The sequence below is a fragment of the Chanodichthys erythropterus genome, chromosome 7 (assembly GCF_024489055.1).
Source record: "Chanodichthys erythropterus isolate Z2021 chromosome 7, ASM2448905v1, whole genome shotgun sequence".
Taxonomy (NCBI): Eukaryota; Metazoa; Chordata; class Actinopteri; order Cypriniformes; family Xenocyprididae; genus Chanodichthys; species Chanodichthys erythropterus.
Genome location: NC_090227.1, coordinates 29,962,505 through 29,972,051, shown reverse-complemented (window position 1 = coordinate 29,972,051; position 9,547 = coordinate 29,962,505). Strand labels below are relative to the sequence as shown.

Below are 9,547 nucleotides of genomic sequence, written 5' to 3'. Positions count from 1 at the left end.
ATAAGCATTCTATACAATACCTGCTTTTCACACATTGCCGTTTACATATACATTAAAGTACCACGGTATTACCATCTAATACCATCACTAAGCATTACATATAATATGAGTGGTATTTTGACAGAATTCGCTGATTTCATAAGGGGTCTATCGAGTAGATCGTCGTTTGATTTATACACCCTGTTCAATATGTTCGCTTGTCTCGTCGTTCGATTACAACGCAAAGTCGCTCCGTTCACTCGCTCGTTTCTCTCATTGCAACTTTTGCAGGCACTCACTCCACAGACATGATCACCAGCTGAAGCCAAGACCTGCAATTTGGCTCTTTTTTGGAGCCAAAACAGCATCGAGACCCGTGGAGTTAAGTTGCTGACATCCATTTTTCATCACGCACCCGGGGCCGATTATCAAATTGTAATTCTGGATGTGATTTTTCATTCTTTTATCCTTTTTCTCTCCCTGATGAACTGGGTTAGTAATGCAGGAGACAGCAGCGATTCTGTCCGCGGCTCAAGATGGCAGATTTTTATTGAGTTGTGAACAGTGCTGTCGCTTCATTTTTTGCCATGAATAACAGAAATCCTTGCACCGATGGCCCCTGTATACGAAGGTAAGATCTATTGCCCTTACGAGGGTGAAATTAATGTCAGACCTGCACATAATTGACTAACATTATTCACTCTCTCTGCAGAGAGACCATCGGGTCCTGAGGTTTATTACCAGTCTGTTTCTTGTGTTAGAGAGGATGCTTTGGTTAAATTATTATTATTGAGCAAACCTTAGCTTGATATACTATCAGTTAGTTGTTGAATTTGTTCAGGATTATTGTGGATTATGACTAAAATGTATTTGAAACCGCAAACCTCCCTCTGATTCATTGTGCAATGCTGTCTCTTCATTTAATGTTTATTCTTACAGGCTATCATTGCAAAATATCACGGTTTTATAATAGATTGCTTTGTATGCTGTATGTTCGTATCATATAAAATACATGATATGGATCTATTTTGTTAATATACGAAACAGAAAGGGAAAAGTGGATATGAATCAAACAGGCAGTATAGATAGAGCATGATTGTAAATTAGTGGTTATTTACATCTTGGATTTGCACTTACTATTTTCTTATTTTACTATTATGTGACTTGTTATGGTGTTGTAATGGTTTGGCATAATTTAATACAAGGCAGTGTTATGGTGACTAATCCTTGTGCAGGAATGCTTCATGGAAAATAAAAGGAATATAGTACATCCATAGAAGAGGTTTTACTTTTTTAACATTTTTTTTTTTGTTCGCAACAAGGGTTGAAATCGATTCACCAACAGCCTAAAAAGCTGTTTTTGTTCTCTTGAGAGTATCCCGAGGTCACTTGCAGGGTTGATTCACCTCGAAAATGAATTCTGTCATCATTTACTCACCTATACCTCTTTGACTTTCTTTTTTCTTTTTTTTTTTTGGTGGAGATTTTAGAACGAATGTTAGTTACTGACAGCCTTAATTCTGATTTACTTTCATTGTATGCAGGAAAGATGAAATGAAAGTGAATAGTGACATCTTTCTAGTCATACAGGTTTGTAATGACATGAGGGCTGAGTAAATGATGACAGAATTTACATTTTTGGATGAACTATCCCTTTAAGGCTGTGTCTCGAAACTGTGCGCTGCCTACCTAGACAGCATTTTTGGGCATCATAGGTGCGTTTACAGTTTTTTGGGGCATTATACTGTAGGTGCCTTCTGAGTCGGTGCTTTAAAATGCTGTCTATGTAGTCAGTTCAGAAGGCACTGCCTGTGTTTGAGTTCGGTTTCAGAATCAGATTGAGAATTAATTCTATTCCGGCTGGTTTTAGCTCATAATTTGGACAAAGATGAAGCCGTGCATGCATATGGCAATGTCCTGAAAATGTCAGAGGTGCCATGCCACCCTCAAAAAGCATAAGGATTGTGTTTATTATCTTCAGTTTTTTTTTTTTTTTCAGTATTTCTGATTGATTAGTAAAGCTCCCTCTGCTGGGGATAGCAAGCACCCCCCCACCCGAAATGTTTTTTTTATTTTTATTTTTTTTATCAGTGTCTGTCTGTTTTCTAGATATTTGACCCAAAATGAATAACTAATACTTTTTAATGTTTGCCTTTTTAACTATGTAGTTAAAGCAAGTGGGAATACATGTAAACTTTTACTCAACAGTTCAACAACTTTTTCAGTTGATTAGATGATTTTACTTGATGGATGGATGGATAGATGCTGCAGATGGATGGATGCAAAAATAGATTCATTTTGTGGGATTGTAACATTTGAAGATCCTTAAGGTTACCTTATGGGACATCTGAAGACCCTTGAGGCTTAGTTCAGCCTTCATGTTACTTTAGAGGTTTGCTTTGGCTGTTGTGTAAACGGCATCTCCTATGGGAATGTTCACCATGATCCCAAACAAATCCAAGTGAGCTCATTTAAGAAACAATCTGTGGGACTTTAACCTCATTGTTTAGTCAAACGGTCATGTTCACAAGGTGCACAGAGAGATTTGTCATTTAGAAGTAATTGTTGAAGTGGAAAAGACATTGTTTTGGTGGTTTCTCTTTATCTGCTCTTGCTTATTATAGATGTGTGCACTTGGAATGGAAATGTGGAGCAGCAGCATCACACGTTTCCTTTACTGTCCATATGTCTTGTGTGATATTATGAATGTAATTATGTCGTTTTTACACTTCAGATGGCTGGTTATGTGGTTTGTCCCTCATTCTTTGTTTCACCCGTAGGGTTGTTTTCATTGAGTTTTTAATACAGTGATATTTGTCATTACCTTACGAACACCTAATAATTGGTTTATTTGTTGTTTTTGTGGTTTGTGCAAGCAGTTCAATGTAACGGCAATCTTTTGAGTGTATGCGAGCATGCATTAAAACTAGATTAAATGTCTGGTCATGCTTGTTTAGCATTTATTTACGGACTCCTCTGCTCATCTCATGGCTGTCAGATGCGAGTATTGTGTCGCTAAGGCACATGCGCGCTGCATTGAGCTCTTTTCAAAAAGCAGGAGTAAAAGACCTTTCAGTTTGTGAATAAATATCTGTTACTGCTCCAGTTTAGGGTACAGACTGTCCGTGGAGACGTTTGTAATGCCAGGCCATAGTGAGAGCTCTTTGTTGTTGCCTTTTCCCCTGCACTGATGTGTCTTTGTGGAGCGCTGTGGTGCAGGCTCAACGCTCTGGCCCCAGATTACTCTTCCGTATGGGACTGAGCCAGAGGAGTCTTGGCTCCTGGCCTCGTAACCCACACTGACATGTTGATAAATGCCTGATGTGAGGACCAGGACAACCTGTCTCTACGGCAGAAGGAAGCAAATGTTTAGCTTTGGAAATCTACAGATGGAAAAAGACATCTTGAGTCAGGCCTGGGCTTTTTCGTTTTATTTTTTCTCTTTATGTTTAGGGGTCATGTGAGGTTATTATTAATATTATTTGCAGTATGCTTAATCTTTAAAGGAATAAATATTGAAAATGAAAATTCTGTCCATATTTATTCCCCTCTCATGCTTTCTTTTTAAGCCTGTGTGACTTTTTTTCTTCCCTGGAACTCCAAAGGAAATGTTTTGCAGAATTGCCAAGCTGCACTTTACCATACAACACAAATATACACTGTTCAAAAGTTTCTGAGGTCAGTCTACTTTAGCAAGGATATGATCAAAAATGACAGTAGCTCATTTATGTTACGGAAGATTGTCAAACAAATGCAATTATTTTGAAATTTTCTTTTTCAACAAAGAATCCTAAAAAATGTATTATGGTTTCCACAAAAATATTAAAACAGTTTTAAACATTGATTATAATAAGAAATGATTCTTGAGCACCAAATCAGCATATTACAATGATTTCTGAATGATCATGTGACACTGAAGACTGGCTGCTGAAAATTCAGCTTTGCCATTTATAGGAATATATTACATTTTAAAATATAGTAAATTACTGTATTTCACAATATTACAGTTTTTCTGTATTTTCGATCAAATAAATGCAGCGTTTGTGAGCATAAGAGACGTAAAGCTTAAGAATTTTACAGACCCTAAACTTTTTGAATGTTGTATGTAGTCACAAGAGATTGTTACCATCAAATTGAAACATATGGCTTCTGCATTATATCCCAAGCCCTCTGAAACCAATCTTTTAAAGACCCAGTATAATGGTCTTTATTGTCTAAACCATGTGATTAGTTTGTCATTTTCTCGTAGATGATCTATGCCAACTGTTTTTGCTTTTCAGACCTTTAGAAACCTTGGTTCACCTGAGTTTGAGTTCACTCGACAGCTGTCTGCATCATGATAAATTTCATAAAACTACTGTTCTTCTAGCATGTCTTTTTGTTTTGGTGTAGTTGATTGATTGCCCCTAACTGATCTTAAGCCATGCTCAAGGTCCAAGGTCTTTGGCAGTTGAGAATTGCAGGAAAATCTATAAGTTTGGAGGTCATTACCCCTGACTGAGTTTACATTGTTGGCCCCCTTGATCAAGAGGAAGTGCTTCTTTGCGAGGACACTGAAGCATTGTCACGGCAGTCTCCCTTTGGCAGATGGACAAATGCCTGGTTCTCATAGCCTTCCACGTTTGAAAACCACAATGGCTGTCCAGGTCATTGGTCACTTTTAGAAATAGATGTTTCTAGTGCATTATCCTAACAGAAGTCCTTACAGGACTTTTTGCCTCACCGTGGGTCAATGAATGAACCGCAGTCTTACTGAATGTGATTATGCTGTCCACATCTTGTGGTCCTTTGAAGCCTGAGGGACATTTGAGCTCTCAGAACCTCAGTGGGGAAATGGCTCACAGGTGTGCTCTGGTGCCCAAGGGAGCAGAATTGTGGGATTTGGGGGTTGGTTAGTTAATGGGGTCTGTCCTACTGACAGAAACCAAAATTGTAGGGGGAAACGGGGCTTTGTGTTATTGACCAGGGTGAGCTCATTCAGTTTTTGGTAGGTATTTGTTTTGTATGTGAAGTGTACCAATTTTGCATGTTCAGATAGAAACTGAAATGTACAATATCAATGCATTGACAGCATCTTAATTGTATACACTAATGAATGTATGATTTTAGAGATTTATCAGTAGAAAGATGAGAAAGACATTGTTAATGGCAAACTTATTTATAAATGAAATCCAGATAGGACTCTGTGAATGGCTATAATTATCTTCAAAGCTCAACAAATATGAAATATAGTGGATAATTAGGTATAACATGTTTCTCTAATTAACTGATTTGTGTGGGTGCTGTCACAGTGATTTTGACCTCTAGAAGTCTCATAGAATGAAACCGTTAAAATGTCAAATTAAGTAAACTGCTTTAAATGTGATGGCTTCAAATATTTATTTAATCTCTTTTATTATAAACACAATAAAAACAAATGTTGAATTTATATTAATTCAATATTTTATAAACCTCAGATGATTCATAAACATCTGTATGTCTCTGAAGTTGTTCATTTGTAAAAAGGTTTACAGTTCAGATGCTATCAATTCGCTGATATTGTATGTTTTATTGTCTAGTAAGTATACAAACATATGAAAATGTATGTTTGCTAGAGATAGACCAATGGAAAATTTGAGGAACAAAGTTTTTATTTTAGTTTTAGTCATTTTAAAACTATTCCATTTCAGTTAGTTGCCAGGGCAACATTTCTCATTTTCATATAAGTTTAAGTTTTTCATCTTATATTTTATTCATATATTTTATTTTAGCTTTATTTCAATTTCAAATGAAAACATTTGAGTAGTTTTAGTTACCAAACAAAACCCTGAGATTAATTCAAATTAAATGCTCTTTTTCAGCAGAAGAAATAAACAAATCTGCATATTATTAGGTTAATTTTTTTTTTTTTTTTTTTTTTTTTTTTTTACAAATTTACAATTTAATTATTAAATATTTTGTTGTACCTACTTTTGAAGGAGTTTTTTTTTTTTTTCATTACTTTTAGCTTGTCCTGACAGTTTTATTACCTGGAACAATATCTATACAATATATTTAGTGTGAAGAAATAAATTAGAATTCAGTGTTTTTCTAAATCCATCTGTACTTTAATAATGGGAAGAAAAAAGATACAAAACGTTGGGTATACTTAATATTTGACTTAATTTCTTATTTTTAGGGCCCTAGCACCATTGGTGCAGGGACCCTCTTGAAATTGCTCTGTTTATTATTATACTTTAATAATTCCTGTGGTTTTAGAGAAACGGCCATATAAAAGACAATTTCTTTAAAAATGCAAGTTGTCTTTATAATATCGTGCTTTAAGGTGGGGTAAGTAGTTTTTCAAAAATGCTGTTGGACACTATTGATATTTGAAATCAACCCAAACAAACCCACCCCTCTCTTCATTGCTCCGCCTCCAAAACTCACCATCCAATCCTAACCACCCTCCTCCGAGTCGGTCTCGAACTCCGGCCCGTTCGCTGCTGACAGGCGAGGCAAGTGCAGTAACAATAACGCTATAAAAATAAAGCTCAGATGATAAACAAACGATAAGAAAGCACAAAAAATGAACGTACAGTACACAAGAGTAAATACAAAGTGTTTGTTGTTAGTCGCCAACAGCACAGCAGCTCCAGTCAATCAATGACACTCAAACCCAGTGTTATACACGTGTGAAATGAAATCAAAGCAGCCTCCGCGTCTGTTTTCAGGCCTTCTCGCTTAGCTTTCTCCAGCGCTGGAAAGCTTTTCTAATATCAACGCGGGTCCTAAAGCGCTTGCCCAGTCATAAACCTTCATTCCAGTGATATTCTTTTGAGCTCTTTTGTATCGTCTCATCTCACTTTCTCCAGATTTTTTTTTTTTTTTTTTCAAATCCTACGCCCCTAATGCTGATTGGTTACACGTTTGTTGTTGGTGTTGGCCTGACTAACTTCCAAACAGTGTCTTTGAAAAACTACTTACCCCACCTTTATAATCACGTGATATAATTAGGTTTTTATACATGAAAGTATATAGCTGCTTCACAAAAGAATTCATCACATTGCATTGATCTTTTTCTTCAAGTTCTGATCTGTACATCCCTGTTGGGAATCACTTCACATGACCTGCAGGCTGCATAATGGGATTTTATTATTTCATAATTAGCCTGTTTGCTGTGCTCATGTTGACTTGCGTAATAATTTCTTATGTAACTCCCAGTTTAAATGACTAATTTGTGGTTCTCTGTTTGTGAAACTGGCAACGATTAGGCCGCTATAAGGTTTCAGGGAGAGAGATGGCAGCGACGTTAGCCCAAGAGCTCTCGCCACATGCGCTGCGCTGAGGTAGGGGAGTTCAGCATTGATTCGCAGCCATGCAGAAACACAGAAGGATCCAGCTGCAAGCCTCTCTGTGTGTTTCGTGGTGCAGGCGTCAGATATGATGCAGCACCAAGGGCATTTTCAGACAATGCTGAGTGTCATACCTTTCTACACCCACACTTATCCTGCAGCACAGATGCATTCTGGGATATGTGGCGTGTTTACATGGTAAACAAAAGGTTTGCATTTAGTTGCCAGGCTGTGTCAACACACAATCTCTTAGTGAGGTAAATAAGCAGCAATGAAAATGCAAAGGTAAACAGAGGAATATGACAAGGAAATCAAGCAGACATTTTTTGGAGCTTATTTCTGCCACAGAATAAAAATGATAAAAAGTAAAAAAAAAATTACCTCACAATTCTGACTTTTCTTGCAATTACTATCTCACCATTAGGAGGGAAAAGAAGAAAAGTCAGAATTGTGAGATATGAACTCACAATTGCGCAAAGAAAAAGTCATGCTTGTTTCTGCCACGGAATAAAACAAAATGGCAATTGTGACTTTTTTATCTTACAATTCCAACTTTTTCTTTCCACAAATACAAGTTTATATCTCACAGTTCTGAGAAGAAAATTACAAATTGTGAGATATGAAAATTAAGAATCGCAAGATAAGTCTTACTTATTTTTTTATTCCGTGGAAGAAAGCTTTCATACATACGGGCCTGTTTTGACTCATTCTGCCAGGTCTGGTGGATGTGCTTTTTTTTTTTTTTTTTTTTCTTGAAGGGTGGGGGTCCAACTGGCATGTTTCCTTTGATCAGATATGAGAGGATCAGTTCACGCTGGGGTCTCTCCCGGCTGCATTCTTCCACCAACAAAGGGAAATGAAAGGGGGGCTTTTTTTCACAGCCGCTGGATTTGCGGGGCTGTAATCACATGGCAATTACTCCTTCATGAAGGGCACCATTCATTTCGCCTTCACACCTATGGTTACCGGCACCAGGGTTCATATCACCAGCCACTTACTGATGGAATTCAGCTGCTTTTGTACAATGCAATCCTGCTTATTCATATGGATACGTCTACTTTTAATCCGGCTACATTTAAAAACAGCGTTTTTGTTTTAAAACACTCTGTCCAAATTAGCATTTATCCAGAAGTTGCTCATCCACACTGAAATGTATGAAAACGCTTAAATCACCTTACTATGCATGAGTAAAACATAATCAAGTTCACTGGGATGATCCAAAGAGACCAGACATCATAAAGTTCTCATGCTATTCTGGCACGATCACTTCATTAGCAAAATATGGTGCATCCAGGTCGCACTCACACTTAAAATTACTATTCCATGTGTGGTCTAAAATGCAACTGTCATCATGTTTTGCAATTGTGAGTACATTTTCTGTCACCGTTTTCGAATACCTCTGACTTCAAAGTCCACACTACAATGCAAAAACTGCGTTTTCAAATTTATGCACTTGGGAGAGCGTTTTCAAAAAGCTATTTTCGCAGGAGGAAAATGCTGTCTCAATGTGGAAGGAAGGACAAAATGTAGAGAAAAAGATGTATTCAGAAGATTAACGTAGACGTAGCCTATATCTCAGGGCTGCAGTTATGAATTTTAGTAAAATGCACAACTGCAAGTAGTTGATGATATGAGCATCTTTGATTTTTAGCCAACATATTTAATTTGAGCTGTAAGTACAATATATGGAGATAAAGTGGTTTTGTAGTCTCATGTGCTGGTTTTTGTAATGTGGGTTACTGTGCATGAGCATACATGGATGAAACCGGGGGTTAAATTGGCATACAATGAATTCATTGGTCTTTCAGTATGCTCTCCCCCTCCCTGTTCTGCCCATGCCATGCCAGCTTGCTGAAAGCACATTGTCTATGCCCTATATAATCCCATTGTTGTCGAGAAACCCCCAAGTCTTAGGCCATTTGGCATGGCGAGGCCGGGCCTGCTTTATTGGGGTTAATGTACAGTCCAAACTTGATGTGACAGATAGATTAACTTTGCCTACAAATATCCCATTGTTAGAACCCAACAAAATGAAACACTGTTGCTTAAAGATGCCCATGTTTCATTGGTTAGATACATTTATTCATTTATTAGGGTTGGGTTATTTCCTATGTGGAAACTCAAGGGGCGTACACATACTGACAGTGATTTGTAGTGTCAAAGTGAGTGGAAGTACTTTATTATTAATGAGATTTGGTGATATTCAGTAGAGTTCAACATTATGCAAATGAGCATGGAAGGTTTACCACAACTAC

At 37.2% G+C, this 9,547-nt stretch overlaps 1 protein-coding gene across 2 annotated transcripts in view; it reads left to right on the top strand.

Moving 5' to 3' along the window:
- Window positions 1–275: 275 nt before the first annotated feature.
- hipk2 (homeodomain interacting protein kinase 2) overlaps window positions 276–9,547 on the top strand; it is a 124,683-nt gene continuing 115,411 nt past the window's right edge. For both annotated transcript variants that reach the window (XM_067390120.1, XM_067390117.1), the window contains exon 1: window positions 276–610. In XM_067390120.1, the coding sequence (XP_067246221.1) occupies window positions 592–610 (19 nt within the window). In that variant the 5' untranslated portion in view covers window positions 276–591. The remainder of the gene's footprint in view (window positions 611–9,547) is intronic.